The sequence below is a fragment of the Rhopalosiphum maidis genome, chromosome 3 (genome assembly GCF_003676215.2).
Source record: "Rhopalosiphum maidis isolate BTI-1 chromosome 3, ASM367621v3, whole genome shotgun sequence".
NCBI classification, from domain to species: domain Eukaryota; kingdom Metazoa; phylum Arthropoda; class Insecta; order Hemiptera; family Aphididae; genus Rhopalosiphum; species Rhopalosiphum maidis.
Window position 1 is genome coordinate 28,523,343 of NC_040879.1, and position 25,002 is coordinate 28,548,344.

At 26.9% G+C, this 25,002-nt stretch overlaps 3 protein-coding genes across 3 annotated transcripts; all 3 read right to left on the bottom strand.

Annotated features, from left to right (window-relative positions):
- Positions 1 to 11,049: 11,049 nt before the first annotated feature.
- Positions 11,050 to 13,194, bottom strand: LOC113557468. Its single transcript, XM_026963009.1, has 2 exons — positions 13,065 to 13,194; positions 11,050 to 11,775 (listed from the first exon to the last, which is right to left on the bottom strand). Exons 1-2 carry the CDS (start codon positions 13,128 to 13,130, stop codon positions 11,173 to 11,175), a joined length of 669 nt encoding a protein of 222 aa, XP_026818810.1. The 5' UTR covers positions 13,131 to 13,194; the 3' UTR covers positions 11,050 to 11,172.
- A 2,180-nt stretch (positions 13,195 to 15,374) lies between these two features.
- On the bottom strand, positions 15,375 to 16,626 carry LOC113558675. Its single transcript, XM_026964169.1, has 2 exons — positions 16,472 to 16,626; positions 15,375 to 15,917 (listed from the first exon to the last, which is right to left on the bottom strand). The coding sequence occupies exons 1-2, from the start codon at positions 16,538 to 16,540 to the stop codon at positions 15,615 to 15,617; spliced, it is 372 nt and encodes a 123-aa protein (XP_026819970.1). The 5' UTR covers positions 16,541 to 16,626; the 3' UTR covers positions 15,375 to 15,614.
- A 5,466-nt stretch (positions 16,627 to 22,092) lies between these two features.
- On the bottom strand, positions 22,093 to 24,176 carry LOC113558646 (FAD-linked sulfhydryl oxidase ALR-like). Its single transcript, XM_026964137.1, has 3 exons — positions 24,143 to 24,176; positions 22,409 to 22,556; positions 22,093 to 22,255 (listed from the first exon to the last, which is right to left on the bottom strand). Exons 1-3 carry the CDS (start codon positions 24,174 to 24,176, stop codon positions 22,093 to 22,095), a joined length of 345 nt encoding a protein of 114 aa, XP_026819938.1.
- Positions 24,177 to 25,002: the final 826 nt, after the last annotated feature.

Here is a 25,002-nt window from a genome sequence, read left to right on the forward strand (position 1 = left end):
AATATTCAGAGACTGTGCGTGTGGTCTTCGGATCCGCGCGCGGCATCGGCGGCCTTTCTGTTTTCCGCGTATTCCTATACGAAATCGATTAACGCATAATATGTTTTCCGCGTGTGTGTGCTTTGTGTTGTATACACAATAATAATATTATATTATTTATTTGTTATAAACGTGTACCTATCATTGTTGCCGGAGGCATTCGGCGCGCCGTTATCGAAATGATGTTTTTCTTTTGCTTTCGGCGGGTTACCGCGCGCGTTCCGGCCGACGTTTAAGAGGCGCGTGAGAAATAATAACAATATATTATTATTATGCACCACGTCTGCAGTGTATTACAATACAGACACGACCCGCACCTCTTTCTATACGGACGTTCCGCCTGCGAAACGACCAACGATCGCGGTTGTCACATCGCACGTAGAGCACATACGACACAGTCGATGTACCCGAGCGCGTGATGTACTCTCGAGTTGATGGTCGACAGTGTTAGGGCGGTGACTCGGGATGGGTGGATGCGAGTCTCTCCTCATTTCAGACACGAATCACAGAATATTAACGTCTAACGATATTATTATAACCAAAGACAGATTGTATTACTCGTGTAGTTAGGCATATAGGTCAATAGTTGAATTGAAACGATTTGCCGATATAAAAATTAATTTACACTTGTTATTATGCTATTAATTTACAAAGATTACAATATGTTTTTACTGTATGGTTTAATAATTAAATATATTTATTATAATATATATAAATATATATAAATTGAACAATTCATAAATTCATAAATTTATTATTATCATACTTCTTTTTTTTTTTATCAATTGCGCCGATTTTTTTAGACTACCTACCAGAAATATATACATATTTTTCAACGTTTAGGGGTACATCGATTGCCCCAGAAAAATATTGTAACGAAAATATTAACTATAATATAGTTAGATATTTGATTTTAATTAAATATACAAATAAAAAATACAAAAAAATACAAAAGTTCAAATGTTAAATTTCTAAATTGTTATAAATCGTATTCAACTATGATACTTCAACATTGTCTTGCGCAATTCACAATATTGACATACATAGGTTACCTGAACTAATTAAATAATTGCGAAATTAAAATTTACTTATTCTGTTTAATAGGTATCCAATGATATTTTGATATATTTTAAATATTTTACATTATTATAATGGATAATTTAGTCAAATATGTATATTATATAATTCATGATAAAAACAACCATATAATATTGGATTTTATGTATTAATTCAATAGGTCGCTAATGAGCTGAAAGTAACCAATAATAAATGGACATTGGCCAATCAAGTTTTAAAAATGTTAGAAACAAATAAAACATGACAATTTTGAGATGTTTTGGATGTTATAATTTTATAAAATATTAGTACATACCCAGTTAAATCGATGTAATAGTTTATGTTCATGATTTCTATTTCAATTGAAACGTATACGCGTTATGTAGTAGACAAGAAATAGGCGATAATGATAATTTAAACACTGTAATTAAATTCTCACAGTTTTAGTAAAAAAATATTTTATATTTAGCAAACACATTTTGTATAGTTATATCTTATCCTCAATTTTTCTGCAATTTAATTGAACAGTTGTTTTTCTGTAGCGTTAATCGAAAAGTTGTGTTTACTATATCGGTTATATATTTATTTTCTTTGTGAATTCTGTACTATGTAAAGACGATTCGAATGATACAACGAAATACATTTTATCAAATTATTACTACCTACCTCAGACTTCTATCGAATTATACATACAGCTTAAATGTATTGAATTCAAATCTATGCGTATTATCCATTGCATATAATACACCTGTATGAAATTATTTAAATTTTCAATACATTTTGTGTTTCTGCAGAAATAACTCAAGAGTTACGCCATAATTAATTTTCGTTTTGTTACAAATTTAATAGGTGAATTCGGACGATTTAAATGGGACGATTATGATTAATAAATTCTCCTATATTAAATAGAACCATGAACCACGTTAATACACATTCGAATGTCCACATAGAATTTTATAATAAAATTGAAGCGTTAATTTGTTACAACCAGGCTTGTGTACTGGGGGGTTAGGGGTTCGACAACAATATAATAATGAATTTATTTGTACTAAAAAGTTCAAATTATCAAATGAAATGATAAATAATAAAGTTTAATATCGGCATTTTATTAAATTCTGTGACCCGGTTTTATATTTTCGTGGCCCGGTAGTGGGTCGCGACCCATTATTTGGGAAACGCTGGTCTAAAGCATTCATACTACATAGAGCATAGATAATTAACTATACATTTATGGTTTTGGCTGGTTTTAGACGTTTTATTTTTTGTTACTTTGAAATTAGGATATTTATTGTTTTCTTATAAAAAAAAAATATATAATTTTATAACATAATATGGCGAATATCCACTGATACTTCAACATGCGCAAATTCAGAACTATCGTGATGCACATTGACACACTATATTGGTATATACTAGCTTTAGCATACATAATAATAATATGTTATGCCTACTTTGCAAATAGTTAATATGATGATTTATTTCAATATGGTCGATTCGGTGTCGTGTTATAAGCGCCGAAATTATAGGCAGCGTTAAAGACCGTTACTTTTTCGATATCAATGTCTTTAATTTTCATACTTTTTACAAACTTTTTCACTCACATTTAGCCCATATAGGGGTATTACTTATTATCTAAATTTGAATTAATACTTGGTAATTGCTTACTTTTTGAAATGATGGAATAAATAAATTATATACTTAAGTATATTATGATGTACCTATACTACATTTATCATAATATATAATTTTAATTTACAAAATAACATTTGGCTTTTCAATTAATTATTTACAATATTAATATCTCCAAATTTAATGACTATGAAATGCAATAAAAATATTTTACAAACTTTTCAATAAAAAAAAAAAAAAAAAAAAACTAAGCAATATTATTATCACTATTGTGTACCAATAGTACTTCTGTGTTGACACAACTGTCATTAAATGTACTTGTGGATCGTGGATTAGGGTATGTCTATTGACACTGAATACGTGGTTTTTTTTTCAAATTGAGCTTTAACTAGGTATACCTACCTACTGTTACAGAAAAATACTTATATTATTGCTACCATATTATTACACGCCAGCACCAGTATAATCACATTCTGTTATTGTCAATTATAATGATTACATAATCTAACCTATATTATGCAATTGACGTATTATATTTGAGTATTCGCGTACATTGTAATTATAACTAATTTTAGTTATTTGACAAATATTCTACATACTTTATTTCTTTAATAATTTGTAATTTGTAATTAATTAATTGTTATATTGGTCTATCGACTACTATCGTCTGTACATTTCGATATAGGTTTGGTAAATATTATTTTTCAGTCATCACGAAGTACAGAGACGTAACATAATAATAATTATACAAACATTATAGTTACCTACAACTGGCTAAAATGTCGATAAATGTATGGTTTTACACACTATAGATAGATAGGTACTTTTCTTTTTCAATACTTTGGCTTTATTATAATTTATGGGATATATGGATACTATTTGTTTAATAATTAAAACAGCGGTGAAATATTATACTATAGTATAATATATTATGTAATAGTATGCAATTATATAATTATATATGTATTAATATTTAATATACATAAACAATAAATATTTGATATAGGTTCTGAGTACCTAAAATTCTAATCTTCCATTAGATAAAAAAAAAATGAGATTCATTTTTACACCTAAATTTATATAAGTGGCGTTTAAAGATTTATAATTCAAACAATTAGTATTTGTTAAATATTCGTACACGTCAAAATACGACAGTCGACAATATACAATTATAATAAAACATTATAACATTATAACCTCAATAATAACTTACTGATCATATATTATCATTATTAAAGTACATAGAAAAAAAAATAATATTTCAAGTATCTGCTTAATTAATAGGCTAAAAAAACGCAAGCTCTATAATATTAACGTGATTTCTTAAGAAATGATACACTTGTGAGAATTGTCTCAGTCTTACAATCATAAAATATAGTAAATTTGTGTTCAGTAGAATACTTTTTGTGTTGTATGTTTTAATATAAGACAGAATTGATATATTTTGATCAAACTTAAAGGTAAGCATATTATCTGTAATTTATCGTTGGTGTTTTACAATATTTAAATTTTTAATCACGTTGTGATCATTTTTATATTTTAATATTTTGGATATTTACTAATGATTTGCTTAACACTTAATCATTACTATTTATAATTTATAAATACAAATTACGAATGATGTGTCTGTATCATATATTTATTTTGAATTATGTATGAATATATTAATGATATAACTTTAAGAAATTTCTGTAGATTACACTATAGCCAAAAAGAAAATATTTCGATTTTGAAGGGGACACATGCCACTAGTTTAATGTATTAATTTTAACGCTAAAGAAACTTTTAATTTTTATTAATTTTGTAGTTTGATCAGGTATAACATTTACCTGGCACATTTTATAATTATAAAATCTTATAGCTATCTTTTTTTTTATATAATTGTACTGTACAATGTGTATTATATGGTTATGTATTTAAAATTGTTATGATTATATTATAATGTAGGTAACTTACTAAGAGTAGTTAGAGTAGAATTATGTTGAATTATGTAAAATATTTTTTTTACAGCCAGAGGACACTTATCAGTTATCACAAATTGTAATGTGTTTTTTTTTACGAGTCGCATTTGGAACAGTTCCCCAATTGCAATAATTATAAATACTTTTTGTAACATTATTGTTATTTCCTTTAGTCATTACATCTAAATTGTCAAAAACATTTATGAATCAAGTGCTTATTTTCCCCCATGTTTAGTTATGATTTTAAGAACTTAAAATAAATAGAAACAAAGCTTCATATTTTAATTTAATGGTATGAAATTAGAGTAACCATTTAGTGTTTACTTCATGAAATATATCAAAAAACTCAAAATTATAAAAAAAATTATTTTTCAATACTTCACACTCATAGCCCTAGGGTATTATGCACATATATGGACACTGGTCTCGAGGAATTGAGAAACTATGTCGTACGATAACCCGATAATGATTTTATTTATATTTATTTACATAAATATTGGCTACAATTAAAAGTTAGACAGTTAGTAGAAAAGAGAAGAGTAGGCTATATAGGTAGAATAATAATCTGTATTCACATACACCTCATAAAATAAGTATATCTAAAATACTGATGAACAATATTATTTTCAAATCATGATACTCAAATTTATTTAATACCCACCCACCCACCTATTCAAACAAGGAGGCGGTTGCCCCCTTGATACACGGGTTCGACGCCACTGATTGTACATGATTAATGATGGTACTCTCGGAAATTTTCTTTGGGTCGGTCGAGGGAACGGTAGATTTTTCAGAAGTATAAAATAATTTTCTTGCGAACATGCCCGCATATTGTCTTATCATTCACATTCGAGTCATAAAACCCGTTTTTCGGCGGTCAGAAAAATTTAAAAAAATAACCCATGTAAATATTATGTATGTATATATATATATTATGTACTAATAATAACTGTTGATATATTTTAAGACAACATAATATCTGCAACAAATATTTATCTTCATACAAATATTTGTTTGATAGGTGATAAATTCTGTACAAAGTTTGTATTGGGTATATTTGATTTGTATGATATGGTATTACGCCGCGGAAGCATTGCGAAAACTATTCCCGTGGCGTCGTCGGTTAATACCTAGAAAAAAAAAGGATATACTTTTTAAAACTACAACCACTAAATTTGTATATTTTTCTGATGTATTTATTTTTATTGATTAAAAGAATATTACAATTATTTTTAAATATTTAATTTATAATATTATGTATGATATTTCATCAAACATTTTGAATATTAAATTCAAATATACTATTAATAAACAGTAATTAATTATTGTACATTTTTGATATTATGACACATTTCCGAAAATTCCTGCCAATTTACGAGTATGTTCTCGGAAATATCGTTCAATCTTATATGGCTATACACATGATTAACATATTTCATAGAACTGTTTTTAATTCGTTAAGTAATTTAATCCTTACAATTGAATATTTTAATTATTAAAGCATTTTAGAAAACGAATGAGTTGAAAATTTAACATAATATTAAATTTAGAATCTTTTAAAATGTGATTAAGTCTAAACAAAACACCTATTTTACGAATTATTATATGTTACAAAGCATTTCAAATTTAAATATCTATTTAACAGAATTAAATTATATTTTTAAAATAGGTAATTTAAAATTAATTTACTGAAAACAAATGAGCTTATTTACAACTCATAAATACATCTATGTGTCTCAGCTCTCAGCATGTAATAATCGAACAATACGAGAAATTGTGAAACTAACTCGGTTGAGCCTCATATTTTGTAAATAGTAAGACAAGTGCTGTAAAATGTTATTTATTTAATTTTACAATATGTATGTTCTAAAAGCAACAACAATTTTAACACTAAATACATATTTTAAGAGCAAAAATATGAATACAGTGTATTCCCGATTATATGTGGAATAGGGTGATGGGTGAAATATGGCATCTACGGATAATCCACTAAATTCTAATTGAAACGAAAGTTCAATCATTTTATCTAACATTAAAAAAAATAAATCTTGTAAGGTTAGATAATATTTATAGAAAATTAAATAAGAATAACCTTTATTTTTTATTTAAAAGTCATATAATTATAATAATATGACGTATAATATTTATAACATTTAATTTTTGACAATACAATTAGTAATATTAGTAACAATTGTTGTTTTTTTTTGTTTGAACGTATTTTTTTTAACTTGCGATTGAAATTTGTTTAACAACATTTTGTTGTCTAAAAAACTAACAGAAAATCTTATTGAAATATCATGAAATGATTAAAATGTTGTACTATTATGTATTAATAAAATATTTAACTCTTTAAGTATGCTTAGCTTAAATTAATATTATAACTGGAATAGGATTTTTTTGCAGTAAAAAATTATAAAATATACAAAACCAAATTTTTTTAAATATTAGTTTATATTATTAATTATTATATGCTATATTATATTTTTTTTTTTGAATTTTCAAATCTGAACGACTGGTGAAATTCCTTTTCACATCACACGATGTTGTTGGAGTATATTTAAATGACACGATTTGTTCCGGATTTAAAGTAATATTGACATATTTTTCTTCCGTAATGCGTTTCATATATGAATATTAAATATACTCACCGTTTACAATGCTACACATTTTTAGAATTATTTTGAATTACTTAATTTTCTTTAGTACCCTGCCACATTTTAAGTCAATCCATAAAAATAAGTAAATGCTGTAAGTCCCAAGCTCTGATTATAACATAATACATTTTCCTTTATACGAAGTTATATCTTAATTTTTATGATTAATTACAAATATGTTGAAAATATAAATATTTTAATAACTAAGTATTTTAAAAAGTAAAAACTTCAAATTCTTAGAACTGATAAAGTAAAAAAAAATTATCGTTTTAGTGTTTTACCAAGTGCACGCTGTACTCTATACTATAAAACCAACATGCTTTAGTATTTTACCTACCTTATAAGTAAATTGCATCATTTTAATCAACTATTGATAAAAATTTTGAAATCATGATTAGAAAGAGTACAGTTTACTTATATTCATAATTGGTTACATACATAATAATAATATGGACATATGGTTACACATTATAGGTACATGTAATACATACATCTATCTATAAGTCACTTGTACAACAACCATTATAATTATGATTTATTTTTCCTACCGAGAGGGTTTTTTTTTCATGTGGTTTCTCTGCGATTCGTGAAACCGTCTAAAATATTCTGTTACAAATTGCAATAGGTTTTCGACATTTTTCATTATAAAAGCCCAAAGGTCAGTAATAATGTATAGTTAACGACGGAATCACGTGGACCGCGGATTTCCAGTTTTCGGCAGATAATATATTGTTACTATGTGTGATTCAGGGCCCATTATGTTCAATATTAAATGACGATAGAACATTAATGTGGACAACTGCCTATTACACGATCGATCGTAAATCCGTAAACGCGCAACCGACAACATCAGACTTAATGGCAGAAGACTTCGCGATGTCCGCGGGTTGCATTTACCGCGCGTGCGTTGCGCGTGTACAACTACTACGCTATCAATAAACCCACAGCGCATTACACGATACTAATAATTTAATAATAAACCATAATAATAACATTACGTATATTACGATGCGTATAATATACGCGACGCGGTTCGCTGAGCAACGAGCATTACCGTCGTCGTCCAATTCCCTCCCCATTTATCATCTCGTGTAGCCGTGTCCATTATATTATTATATTACGGTGGTACACGATGTTATATTATATTATGTATATTATACTACGTGCTTACTACATACGCGGTATTCGATTACCCGAGCGGTATAGAAGTACTTTCTTTTTTTTTTTTCGTGCGTGCGTGTATGTGATCACCACAACCACTCGTCGTTGTTGCGGAAAATAATAATAATAATAAATAAACTCTTAGCGATCGAGGATTACGATCGGACATTATGGCATTAGCGAGGCAGCTGATGCGCCGGTTCGCTCGTCGACATCATAATATTGTATTATCATTTATCATTATAAACGGCCCCGGCGGCAAACCTAGTTGGTTATAATCGTATATACATAATACATCAATACATGTATCATTATAATATACAATATTATTATATTATATAGGTACCAATATATAACGTACATAATATATCTATAGGTTAAGTCGTTGAACCACCGCGTTTGCATTTCGGCGGTCACACACACACACACACACACTCGTACTCATAATAATACACGAAGGTACCCATTATTATGTTATAATATTATATCGTTTTTATTCCGGGAGCACAATGCGAGGACAACCGCAAAAGGGAGAAGACGACGACAATATGTCTCCGAATCTCTAGACGAAAGGTCGGACGTATCGACATAACGATAATAATAGGAGTTAGGCTGGACGGACAATGATAATTCCCATTGTCGTCGTCGTCGTCGCACCGCACCGCCGCACATTTTTTCACTACATTATTATTATTATTATTATTATGTGCTTACTTTATACTTAGAGAGGTACCTCCGTACAATATACGGTATTATATTATTAGAGCATAATGCACGCCGCGCCGCCACGTAAACAAACACGGCGACAGATGCGACCTAATAGATTCCCAGTGTTACTTCCTCAGTTCACCGTCGTCGCAACATTGTACACGGCCGCCGTACGAATAACGAATTACCTATAGTACGTATCGTACCATTTGAACGCGAACGCGGCCGGTACATAAGTTCCAGAAGACCTGTAATATTACGTACGGGTGGCAACTGGCGATTTAAAAAAAAAAAAACCATAAACCATATACCTATTTTGTAAATTAGCGACGATTTAAGTGTTTGTATATTCAGCATTCTATATTATAATATTATAGCAATGCATTTGATTATAGTTTGTTTGCGGGTAGATAAACATTTTTACAATCAACACGACGTATTGTGCTTTTACCTCAAACATTGGTTGAATGATCGTTTCACAGTATAGTCGAACGTCATGTTAGAGGTTAGAGATACTTATAATTTAATACCTTATACCTGTTATAATATTTGCAAATTGTCTTTTCTTAGCACTTAGCACTTAACTCCTTACTATATTGACGCTGTAATGATGTTAAAAACGATATTAAAACGTGATAATATGTGTCTAGTGGACAGCGTAAGTATTTGTCAAATTATTTCAAGGATGATGTTTTTTCAATTTTTTTTATTACTAATATCTTAAGTCTGATTAGACCTCATTGGAAATTTTCCCAATTTAAAAATTATCTAGGATGACTGATAAATATATTTTTTTAAATTTATTAGATCCTCCTCGTTAGTATACTGAGTGAATGTATATTAAAATCATATTAATGTACTTAACTCAAATAAAATAATTACTAATATTATATAAAACCTAAATTGTTAATAAATAACACTAATGACAGAATCTAATAAGTAACTATTAATATAATAATATTTAATATCTGACGAATGAAGATTAGGTAGTTGTGCCATGTTACAAAATCATCATGTATAATATATCAAATAACAAGGTAATTTAGGCAGATATAAAAATATTAATATAAACGAGAAAAGATTGACAATGATTTGTTAATTTAGAAAATATTTCCAGGGATCCTCTTAAAAACATAAATTAACTCAAATTCCTAATCATTTTTGTGTTTATATATTTTAAAACTAATATCCACAAGTGCATGTCTATAATATAATGTTACTCGTTGGATATTGGTCGTTGTACTTGATGAAGCAATTTATGCGAGAAACGTCGCGAGTTTGAATACTCTATGCGTTGTTTGGCCAAATTGTTCATATTCTGTAGTATCTATTTAAAATTATAAAAATTACATTTTCATTTCAGTACTACTTAGTATTTGCGCTAAACAATGTAGTAAATATATATATATATATATATATATATAATACATACTAAATTATTTTATGAACATTATTTTTATTAACGAGCAAATAGCGGATGTACAATATTCTCAAATACTACACTGTTAGTCGAACTTAAGTTTATTTAAATTTAATGTGGGAATTTATTTTAAGAGAAAATTAGCTATTCAGAAGTATTGGCTATAAGTGGTGTAGAGCTTCGCTCTGATGAGAGTTAAGTTTATCTAAGTTATATGATGAAAAATGCACGGTGATAATTGCGTACCTACGTCTATTGGGTAAGTAGTTAATTGTTAATACAAAGGCAAGTAACGACTTCCATGGTCTCCGCATCATCATATTTTAACGGGTTCAATAATATGATAATTTACTATATAATGTACACACGAACAGCTTTTACGGTACCTAAAAACACGTTAAATAAAAACACGTGTTCAGAATAACAGAATTACAAAAATCTTTTTATGGATTTTTCTTTTTTTTCTGATTAAAAAATATACATTTTTTAACACTATAACAACAAATTACGGCCAAAACGTCGCCAACTACTCATCACTGCACTATCATGTGGTTCCGGCGGCGTTGACCGGGGCGCTGTTACTGGTGTTGCTCATTGAAATATCGCCATCGCCTGTTGCCGGCAGACGCCCGCTTTTCCGGTTCAGGCGTTTGCGCAGTCTCTCGAACATCTTTTCCCGGCTCTTCCGGCCGTTGACGGACATCTCGTTGAAGGTGTTGGCCAACTGCGTAGTGACTGCGTCGAGAGTACCCGTGACCGTGCCCACGATCGGCCAGTCACCAACTACGTCGTCGATGGTCCTGACACCGGTGGCCAGGTAACCGCCACTGGTGGCCACGGTGGCGCTGAGGCCGTTAAACAGTTGATTGCACAGGTACCCCAGTGCGAGCGTGGCCCGGCCACCGGCTTGGGCGACCTCCTTCAACGATTCACTGGTCTCGTTACTCAAGATCGATACCGTCGAGCCCGTGTTCTTGATCAGTGACTTGAACACTTCGGTCACGTCCTCCACTCCGTCGATTGCATAGTTTTGCTCGTCGTCGATCATCGAATTCGTCTGATTCGTCACCTTCGAGATCGTGTCGCTGGCCGTGGAACCCGTCACGCTCTGGGGCTGAGGCACGGGTGTTGTGTGGATGATGCCCATCTGTGTGCGGGGAAAAAACAACGTTAGATACCGTCACCCTAGGAATGCGCAATTGTGGGGGGAGGTTTATGTTTCAGATTTGTTAGTAATTTTCATTTTGATAAGAAATTTAAATTAATAACAAAAAATAAAATAAAAAACGAACTTAAATCAATACAAACGAATTTGTCTTGTTATCTACGGCTAAAATCATTATAGACTAGGTAAAAAATCAGGAGTTAGGATAAATGTATTTTTAATTCACGTTAGTCATTTAATTATTAATACGTTTCTTAAAACTAAAATAAAAATAACTATAATACATATTATAACGAATAACAATCGCATAAAAAGGTGGTCTGTAAATGACTGTACTAGTATGCTTATTTGATACGATGTTGTAAAAAAGATTTTACTGATATCTGATGTACCTATTAATTTATAACAAAAATTATTTATAAGGCATAATAGTCTCCAATTATACTAACGATAAATATAGATAACGTCGTATTCTTAGATCTAATACATGCAGTGTATATAAAGTTTCATTTTAAGATGTTTGAATATATTTTATTAATTGTTCAGTTTTTTTATCACAATATATAGTGTTGAAGTGAGTGGGAATTCAGGAAATGTAAATATTATGCTTATATAAAGCACATTTTTAAACATGAAATTGAATTATATTATTGAATTCTGAGTCAAGCGAGAAATATTTTAGTATTAGGTAATATGGTTTTAGAACGCGCATATTTTATCTTACATTTTTTTTACTTAAAAACTTGTGACTTTTATAAGACTTACTCTAAAAGTTTCACATTGTAATTTATCAAACTGAATAGATTACACTCAGTTTTGCCAAAAATGGCTGCTTAAAATACGAAAATTTGAATTGTTCTATTTTAATTTAAAAAAAAACATCATAAACCTATAGTTTCATAGGCTGTATTTAAAAACAAAGAAAATCTTAGAGGTAATATTTGAAAATATTTATTTATATCAAATTTTAAAGTTAAAATATTATAACCGCACTTTTATAGCAATTTGTTTTATAGTTTTGTATTTGTATAAAGATAAAATATAATTTTAAATACTAAATTAATTTTAGATCAAATAATCTTAAGACACAGACATAAAAAAAAATCCTGAAGTATATGTATATTTAACAATAAACTTTAAATCATTAAAAAAAATAATTAACTTTCTTTCAATGTGACAACATAAATAACTGCTATTTTAGTGTATAAATAAACATTGATACTTTAAGTCAGTTAATTATTACTTAAGACAAAAAATGTGAATATGCATACCTGGAATAAACAACCAATCAACAAATAAATTATCATACTTTTAGTTTTTCGAGGGAGACAAGTCATTTTGTAAATTGTGCTTTTATCGAAATTGAATATGACTAAATCGCTTGCAATATGGAAGTAACCATGAAAGAATGTAAGTGGTCGCTTTTATTCAGTGATCAAAATATTCAGTTAGTAATTAAATAATATACATGTGTTATTAACTAAACTGCAATAAACGTTATACTCTGTCTACACTATAAAATTATCAATTAAATTATTTAATTACAACCACAATTTACACTTCTATCCGTCTCCAAAACAAACATTGGATATATAACCCATTATTCTGTGCATTTATGTTTTATAACATGTCTCTTAATTGAGGTTTGAGGTCACAACACTTGTAACCAACCAACATGATAAAATAATTAATTTCTTATAATTACTTATTAGCTATTTTACAGATTTTTATTTACATATTATAACTTCGATAAGTAGGTGTGTAACTAATTACTAATTAGTCAATGAGTTGTACACAGCTCATATTTTTTAAAAATCGACTTAAGTAGTATGTTGACTTTTATACTCATTAAACTTTTAGTTCCAAAGTATTGTACTTAATTATAGGTTAAGTAAATATTTATAATTATTTTACAAAGTACATATACCAGTAACTATGTATTTGAATGGGAATTTCAGTTTTGAGATTAATGTTTTAAATTTCAAATGACATTGGAAATATAATATAAGTTTTGTCTACCAAAATGTTTTTAATTATAAGTAGGGTACTTCATGTACCTAACTAGTGTATTAAACAACTGGTAATTTTTTGATAGTCTTATTGGTATATTGTTCAAGTGAAACTCGAAAAACAATAGGTACTTATTGAGAAATTTAGAACATAAAACCATATTAGTTATAAAATACTTGTTGTATATTTATATAAAAAAAAATCGTCGATTTTTGATTTTAAAATTCTACCATATTATTTATTTTAGATAATTTACTCTTATTTTTTTACATAATTGAATCTAAAAATAAAATAAAAATTATATGAGGATTTGTTCAGTATAAGATGACCTATATTTTGTTAAAATATTCAATAGATTTTGATACTCTGTAAAATTATTATTATATTTTGTAAATATTATTTATAAACTATGTTTGTGAATTAAAAAGTAAATAACATTATAGTAAACAAGCTCATTATTAATAATCGTTTTTTTAGAATGAGATGAATATTTATCACTGAACTTAAATAATGTATAATTATAAGTCAACTATAACTTATTCTTAGCATGGTGATTCATTTACGACAAATTTAGTCTTTGTATTCTGTACAGATTTATTATGGTTAGTAGTATTAACTTTTTTTTTTGAGCATTTTTCTAGTATTAATATGCTCATTAAGTTATTATCGTCTACTGACTACTATCGATTTAAATTTTGAAATTGAATTTATGGTCATTATCTCATCGTAATAAATGACAATTATAAAAAAGACCTTTGATTAAATAAACATCAGAATGATAGGATTTAATAAAGTTCATCCGAGAATTTTTTTGAAGTTGTGGTTTTGAAATTAAATTTTATGAAATGTTATTTATCTTGTGCTATCATAATAAAATTCGAATTATTTTCTCTCTTTCTGTATTATATATTTATATGTCTAGCTTTTTTGGTTAGTTATTAATTTTTAATCATTGTGTAATAAGACTTTTTAAACTAACTTTATTATCATATAATATTTTTATGATCACTTTCCAATATTTTTTTTTTTATATATATATTTAAATTTGTCTAGTGAGTGGAAATTTTGATACTTTCTTGGACTTCAAGTATATATATCAAATATTATCATAAAAATAATAGTTTTAAATATTATTTACATTAATTGTATTATTCATAAATGTCGTAAGTTTTTAAAAAAGCCAAATAACTCAGAATGCGTAGGTATGCATTTTCCACACAACTATTTAATTTAAACCACACGTAAACATAAGGAAACAACTGAATCATATCATCCATAAAACCATAAAGTATTTCTTTAAAATTCGAATTCAGCAGCTTACCGTTGATAATTATTAATGTGTTTTTTTTTTATTTTCATTTATATCGTATTGCGCGATCACCTTTATGGACAACACGTCGATATTAAATAGCTTGTTTTATTTACTCGATGTATTTTGAAGTTCATAAAAACAATCATAAACAAAAATGTTACACACAGTATAATATAGGTACTTTGTATTTAGATTGAGTAGGTACCGACTTAAGCAGTCGGTTATCAACAAAGCTTGGGTATAAAAAATAAATTAACAATTAGTGCGAGTATATTATCATCATTATTATTATGGTATTATTATAATATACAATACAAATATTTAATTCATGTTTTAAACAAATGAACCGGCAGCACTAAAATATTACATGGTATGGCGTGAGAACTTAAAAACAAGTGCTCATCGTTATTATCACTTTTTTTTTTTTTTAATTATTATTGTTATGATTTTTTACTAAAATACACGGCCCACGGTTTTACAACCAGTCGTATTGGTGTAGCTAATTACTGCTAAAAAGGCTAGTCAGTAGCCCCGACCAACTGCGATTTCCGTTCTTCACCATTTCCCCCATTCTGTTTGCGGTGTTGGTGCCAAAGTTTTGGGCCGACTCGTTCATTTTCTGGAAGAAGGCCATCACGTTCTTACCGGACTCGGTCGCCATGTCCGTCGAATCCGTGTACGCCGAGATAAAGCGGTTTGCCATAGACTTTGCCCTGTTGGTCAGATTGCCAATAATACCTTCCACGTCAGGAATATCCACCGTAACTGTCTGCTGCTCAGGTGCCGCGCGACCACTGCTGACCTGGGTGCGTACAAATATGGATACATTCAAATTAGTAATTACTAATCGATTATCATAGGTAAAAGTGTAAAACTAATAAAAATTACACTTTTTTTTGAAGAAAAAAAATAATTATTATCTTAATATTTTATCTTCCTAGGAATTTCAAACTAAATATTGTATGTTATCTTGTCATTTTTATAAGTCTGTGACCTTAGATTATAGCAGAAACTAGACGTTTTGATTGTTACAGACGAACTTATCCGAATCAATAAGTGCATACATACACAGATTAAAGTTTTCGTAATTTTAAACTTAGATAAATAGTCCTATATTTCCATAAAAAGGATGTGTATCGTTACTAGTCATAAATGTAACGGTTAGTTACAAAATGTATTTGTAAAACAAACGTTTAAATACATCTAGCAAGTTTGAAAAAGCAAAAGAATAACGGATCAAAATATTTATGATATTATAGAACATAGGTAATTTTATTATGAATGTTATTTTTTTTTAGTACATTTGAATATTTTTCAAATATATGTGTTACTTTAGATAAAATACAAATTACATACTTGGAATAAACAACCAATCAAAAAATAAATAATCATGTGTTTAGTATAAAACTGATTTAGACAAGCCATTTTATGAATTGTTTTGATATTAAAACTTGATTTGACTGAGTGAAATTCAATACGAAACTTTTATCAGAATATTCAGAGTGGCCGCTTTTATTCTGTGATCGGAGAAACGGATAAATGTATATACAAATATGTATATAATAAATTAATATACACATGTGTGTTTACTGAAGCACATAAAAGTCATACCTACTTATTTTATAACGAGAAATAATCAATTAAGCAGTTTAATTGGGTTTACAATTTACATTTCCAACCATCTCAAAAACAAACACCATTCACTGTTCTAATTTACATCACTTTGTGCTTAAAATAACATCGCACATATTTTATCACACGTATTTACGTATGGTTTATGCATAATGTAGCGATAGCTTTTAAAAAAAAAACGTGAAAGTAGGTAACCGTTCTTCTGTGCAATAAGTAGTGCAGAGTGTACCGCGCTCGCCGTATTGAGTAAGTGTATAATTATGTGTTCAATTTGAATTCGATGATAATCATTGAATGCGAAAACAGTTTTGAGAAAAGATGGATTATCTGTATATATTAATAGTAATTAATTAATTATTATAATATATTTATATCATAATACTTATAAGTTAATATTGACTTACCATGGAACGATGTGAATGTAGAGGTCCGTGAATAGGCGATAACATAAAATAACCCAGAATGTTTTGAAAATATCGTATAAAATATATATGTAAAAGTACCCATAAATAATTTTTGAATTTCATCCAAATTTTAATTGAAAATGTAAAATAAAGTAAAACTTTTTTTATATATATTTCAGAACTATTTTGGAACCTTGAATTAATATTAATTTAAGCTATAACTTTAAAAACTTAACATTTTAAACTAAAAAATAATTTAGCATATTTTTTGGATTATAATGAATATTGTATGAATTTGAAATTTAAACGTTTATAAAACAACATATTCAATATTTTTAAATAACTGAAAAATAAACTTATATAAAATAAACATACACATTTTTATCAACATTTGACCAAAAAAATATATAAAAGATAATTTAAGTAACAGTGGTATGTTTTATATTTATACAATTAACACTTTGAATTACAACAAAAAACTTATTATTATATAATACATTTTTATTTTACTAGTAAGTATCCAACTTCATCAATATTTAAATTGCAAACGTTTTTAAAAAATTGTACGTTTTTATAAATAAATTCCTGTAATAACAACTTATAAGGAACCCCGTATTCATTTTTCAGGTTATTAACAAAGCAAAGATTTATGGAAAAAAGAAAATGTATAAATGCTTCATATCTTTAAACGATTAAAAATATTTTAATAGTTATATCATGTATACAAAATAATAAAATATATAAACATTTAATTTTAAATATCTAGGGTTTTCGTTATTAAATTACAACAAAAGAAGATAATCGATTTAGTTGAAAACCGGTTTCTCCTTAATTTTTTTTTGTTTTTCCTCATTATTTCAAAAATCAATGAAAATTTTGACTCCCCAAAAGTACCAACTTGATTAAATTTTCTATCAAAAATCACCTTCAAAGATGAAAAAGGTGATAACAAAAGTAAAAAACACAGCATTGTAAAAATCAATATGTTCAAACTATGTTTAGAATCTAAAATGTGATAGTCGATAGACGTTATTTTTTTTGTTTAATAAGTTCTTTTTACATATCTTACACATTTTACACATAAATTGTTAGATTTAAAAAAATGTAATAAATAACTAATACCATATAAATATGCGTTTAATTAATTAATTTATTGATCATATCATAATAATGTGTTTATGAAAATATATTAGGCATAGTTTTTTTTTTCACTGTGATCTTCTGGATCTTCATATATTTACATTTATATGCCTTTTTAATTACACATGTTAATAAATGCTATTTACAAACTTTAGTAAATGACAACTTAAGTTCTAATGTATACGGTTTATTGGTTTAAAGTTAAAATAATATTTATATTAATAAATAGAATGTTTGTATAGAATCTACTATAGTACCTACAACTTTAGTGTCCTTATAATTAAATTAATTTGACTATATCTAGTACAATTTCAAACCTAATTAATATATTATTAGAGTTACCCAACGGGTAAATAAGTACATTGAATATTTTATAATGTTTCATTAAATTTACTTTTTAAACTTATTGCAAAGTGAATAAGCAATTTTTTTTCAAAACATCTATTAACCTGTATATTAAATCAAAAACACCCTTATAGGCTATAAATTTTGTACACGTAGTTCTTGACTTATTTTTATAATAAGCGTACCTATATTATAATATATAATATTGTATTAAATTGAGATTTTTGGAAGGATACTTACCTTAGGTCATTTCAAGATGTCAAAGAGTTCTTTTATTGAGTATTGAGCACTAACGAAATATAATTGTTCTTTTAAGTTAATTATTTTTGTTATAAGACACATTAATAAGGTGATTAATAAGTTATTCTAAGCTATCCAAAACTCCATGCAGTGTATAGCAGTGGTCTTCAACAGGTGGGTCGCGATAAGTCTTTTTTTTTTAAAAAAAAATCTTTAATAGATGAAATAAATGTCAAAAATATGATAATATAGTTTATATAATTTATATTCTATAGTATAATATTATAATAGTACTACCACAATGCATTGAGCAATTTTGACTTTTTTTTTGTTCTTCTACAAAGCTTACGTGTGTCTTGAAAAATGTAGCCCTAAAAAAGTGGGTAGCGAGTCTAAAAAGGTTGAAGACCATTGTGGTATAATTTATTCTTATTAATAAAATACTTCTTAAATTGTTCTTCGAAAATTACGAACGTTTATACTTATTTTCATTTGACATTGATTATTTTTTATGATAAACGATATAATTGCTTAAAAAATAATCATTAAATTGTTTGTTCTTATGTACTACATTTAACACGATCTTTTTTTTTTTTATGTATTGATATGGTTTTAAATTTTAACAACTAAAGAAACTACCAATGCTAATAATGAATATTGATAAATCGATAATTTATTATAAATGAAACTTAAAATAAATAAAATAAATAAAAAAATAAATTTAAATTACAAACTTCGAGTTTAAGAGAAAGGAAACGATTTGAGTTACAGTCGTAGTTGGTTAATGACATTGTAGGAACACATGGTTTGAACTAAAAAACATCAATTTAATCTTTTTCAACACAGTTGATTATAATATTTTTATAAGAAAATCTATGAATTAAATTGTCAAATTGCTCATCTACTGTTTTTTGCTAATTCATTTAGATTTGCAAAAATAATTATATCAAATACAGTTTTGAAAATTACTTTTTTGTTTATTAAAAAAAGAAAAAAAAGCGAGCGTTTACTTCTATTCTTTCACAAGACTGGTGAAATAAATTATTCGTTTTTAAATTTACAGACATAAATATGATAGTAGATTAATTATTACTTATCTTTCTTTTCTTCGAAATGTCACCATAAGTGAATATATTTTTTTTATAGGTATATTTCAATTTTAAATTTAAGTTTTGCAAATTGTATTAAGTAGTTAAGTGTAGTTATTCAACTCGAGTAAGAACTAGATATATATTTTACATTACCATATTTGAAAGTATAATACTGTAAACGATATTTTTGGATAAATAAGTAAGTTTACCAAATTATTTATGAGCCATAAATTATGTCCAAAATTTAAAATAAAAAGATTTTTAAGATAAGTCAATTATTGTATATCGTATTTAAACAATCCTTTTCTTTCTTATTAGTATTTAACTAGTTAAACCTACACAAAAAATTATTTTTTTTCCATACATCCACACATAAGACAATTATTTTACCTTCACATTCATACAAACCTGGTTGGTATTAATTTTAACGCTTAAGTTACACCAAATCATTTTGTGAATAAATACATCTTACGTATTAACATTCTACATAACCAAATGGGAAATTTTAAATATAATATGAGTTTAGTTTAGATACAATATCCAGTTAGTAAATAAAAATTACCAATAAAATCTAGAGCTATGAAAAAAGTAAGTAATAAATATTTTCATTTGTATTTTGTAAGTTTTAAAACATTTTAAAACATTCATTTTTCAAAATATTGTTATTATGAATATTGAATTATTTTTCTAGACTATTCCTGTAATCACTAGTTTTTTTGTCAGCTGTACATTTTCTATCTGTAGCTCGTGCATGTCAAATGTGTAGTTATAATATTGATTGCGTTTATTGTTTAATCGAATGCTTTTTTATACAGCAAGGGTGGCTAGCGAGAAGAGACTCGTGAGCCACCAAACATATTAATAAATATGGAAGAGCCAAAATGAAAAAAAAAGTCATACATAAATATAAATGTACATAAATTCAAATAAAAAATTTTTTTGTAAAAATGTTACGATAAGATGCGAGCCGCAAAAGTTTATGACACGAGCCGTGGTTTAGCCACCCCTGTTATATAGTGAGCACTACGTTGTCACAAAAATAAGTACTTCCAATGGACATAGTTGTGTGGTTTATAGTTTTAAATGTTTTGATTATATTTGTGATTATATGTTGCAATAAACAATGTAATACTTTTAATCACGGCTTCCGTCTACATTTATCTTACCGTGTTCGTTTGATTTCATCTACCCGAGTCAAATATTGACTCATTATATTTTTTATTCACACTTTTAATGTACTTGTTAGTTATGTTATCATTACCATTTAGATCATGTGTTTCTCAATTTTTGGTCACAGTTTGGCAACAATTAACTAACCAATATTAAAAAACAATTTTTTCACACCCTCTAAACAAGACCATGATTTTTTGTATGAAACAAACATTTTTAAATTTAATCTATTATATTTATATTAATAAATAGCTATAGCGTTATATCACATTGGATTCTGTATAATTCATATTATGATATGATGGTGTTTTGTGCTTTTTATCCAAATTAACATTTTTACCAAGAATGGAAATATTATATAGATTAAATTTTCAAGTTACTCAGCCAGTACTTCTGTTCATAATTTTGCTCAGCTGTAAGTTAGTAGTATATAATATTAAGATTATGTTTTAATTAATTATTTTGTTTAGGTATTATAAAAATTTATTTTCCCAAAAAATGTATTTTTTTCAAATATCTACCTTTTTAATAAATCGAAATTGAAGTTTTTGATATAATTGCCAGCAATAAATGAAATCAGTATTTTAAAAAGTGTTAGTTAATTCTGATTGATATTCTAACCGAATCCCTGTAACAATGATATATAATGTTTAGGAAATTTTCAAATTTTGTGTTTACAATATACCATAATATTATCGTTTAATATAATATCGTTAGTGCTATAATAATATGTTTCTAAATTTCTTATTGTACGCCCATTACGATGGTTATATATAGTTTATAATTAGTTTGCATGTTTGTTTTAAATTTTATTATTGTATACCTGCTTAGTTTAAAAAGATGATAATTATTCATATTTTATATTAATAAATAATATTATGTTATTTGTGTAATTTATAAAATGTGCGTACCTAACAGATGACAGTAGTATTATATTAATGTATACATTTTTTTTTTAATCACAGCTTCCATCCTTCCACCCATCCCTCCATCTTTCGTTTACTCTGTTACAATCAAATATTGGCTTACCAAGTTTTTGATTAATATGATTATGTATTCGACATAGCCAATCGGATAATGATTTTTGAGAGTCGGTTACTGGTGGTTGACTGGTTAAACTGTTGAAAAAAAGAAAAGAATAATTGCACATTTTGTGCGCGTTCATAGGTAGTTACTTTGAATTATACCATTTAATATTAATTAACCATGTTGATCAGACTACACTTGTACTTAAAAAAAAGCAATACAAATGCATGTAAGTAAATACTTACAGTTTGGCGAAATCCCGTGCACATGTTTCACAAGGATAAAGACGGCCGATTAGTGTAAAAAAATTATCTATATCTTTCCGTTGTTGGGGAGAAGGTTCATCTGGATAATATGCCACAATTGTGTGAAGCAAACTCCAGGTATAATATCCTATAGGTATAGAATATATTAAGTACAAGCTACAAGTCTACGGACTTTTTATTTCACGAAGCTCTGAGTTAGGCTAACTTTGAGTAAAAACAACTTAAAAAAATTTAATTAGTTGAAACAAAATGGAAATCAAGCTTAAATTGATAAAAATAAATTGTACCATATTTTTACTTTATGTAGGTAGACAAATCTGTCGTATATGATTTATTATTTGTTATATTTTAACATTCATTATAATATTAATGAATTTAAGCATTAAAAGTTTAATATAGCATTATGTTTTACATAAAGCTTAAAAAAAATTGACGATTATATTATTGTCGTAGAAAAATGATTCAAAACTTTTAAAGTTAAGACATATATAATAAAAACAATATTTTCAAGAAGGATCACTTAGTTTTGTTTCTAGTTAATAGTTATAATTGATATAAGTGCGGAGACTGGAGGTTGTTATAAAGAATGAGAACTTCTAGGTTTTTCATATTATTTTTATAAAAGTACTTAGCAAAACATTGTGAGTGATCTATGCATGTGATGCATAGTAATAGAAAGTTATATTAAAAAATATATTACTTTATTACTTAGCATATTTTTGCATATTTTTGAATATATTGTCATTAATATAAATGAATTCATATTTGTGTATATTTGAAAAATTAAGAACATATTTTATAATTTTTCGATATATCTAAGTTATTTTTGAATGAGGCGTTCGATAAATTTAATAACAACAAATTCTGAAATGTTTGGTATAAAAATATGTAACAATTTTACTATACGCAATAAGTGCAGGAAATAAACTTTTAAGAGATTATCGAACTCACTTCATATTTACGATTTTTTTTTAAATTTTTTATTATGTATAGTACGATGTGGATTATGAAGAAAGATATTTTTCATGGTCTTTTTATATTAAATACCATTTTATTTTTTATCATTATTTTATTGTACATACAATATTATCGTTTAAATGATATTTATTCTTCAAATACATTTTTAAAGTATATTTTAAGTACATATTTATTGGTTTTTTAAGAATATACTTATTTTGACCGTTTTTAAGTATTAGAAGTCCTCAGCCTTATTTTAAATGTTTATACTAAATAATATATAATTATACATTATATATACGCTTAGTCGCTTAATAAAGGTAATATTATTGACTTGTTGCTTACGGAGAAAAGGTCAACCAAAGTACCTTCAAAAATACATTTTAAAATGTCCACTGTTAGCGTTTTAGCTTTAAAATTCTTTCGCTATCATGTTTGACACATCTAAATCATAGGCGCAGATAGTATTTGAAATTTGGAAGAGTTTGAGGGGGCTGTAGATCAGTTCTATACTGAATATCTAATGTATTATGTAGTTGAATTATTAGTTTTTAGGGGGCTATAGCAGTTCTAGGGAGCTAAGCCCCTAATCCCCACCCTATTTGCGCCCATGATCGAGATACATATATTTGAGTTTTAATTATTTACCTAATATGCAACCGTTAGCGGTGACAATCATTGGTGATCCGTCCTTGTATATTATATAATAACTTATTAATACACTCAAATTATTCAAAACGTAATAATTTTACTTACCCAATTTCGCTTTATCTAATGGACAGTTTTCCATTTAATTTTGTAAATTTATAAAATTTTGAATAGTTTAACATTATAAACACATGCATTACTATAGGCAACAAACATAAATTGCATATCAAATCAAATCATATCATATCAGATCTACTTTTTTGCGTTATCTTAGACGATATTACTGGTATTATAATGATTTCATGAGTACCAATTTTAGTATACATTTTCCTTAAAACCAATAGCTACTGTAAAACTACATTTTAATAATAATATTTATTTCAAAACACACTTATAAGAAAAAAATTAACTATTATTTATAATTTTACGTAATCAAAAAATAAAGTAAATTATATTAATTTATGTTATTATTATTTTTTTTATTTTAGTCGTACTATTTTTTAATATTAATATATTGATTCATATTCTTTGGTATTGTATAATACAAAGTAACTTCTAACTTAAATTTCAATTTTGCTTCATATTACGTAAATCATTAGTAGGTATATTTAGCATTACAGTAATTACGTAGATACTACATGTTTCATGGATGATTAAAATTTACTATATTAATAGATTATAATTATGATTATAGGTAATATAACATATTTATCAATACTGTTTCAATACAATTTAATAATTTACTTAGCAAATTATAAATTTAAAAATATATGTATTTTATTCTTAGTTAAAATCAAAATAATACAATCATTATATATCCAGTGACTTTCTCAGTTGTATAAACTATACGATATAAACCATATATACGAGTACGACATAGTACGTATTGTGTCACAATTTGCGAAAAAACGACAACGCTTTCAATTTAATGAAATTCAAATATTTTTTTATTATTTATAATTTATTTT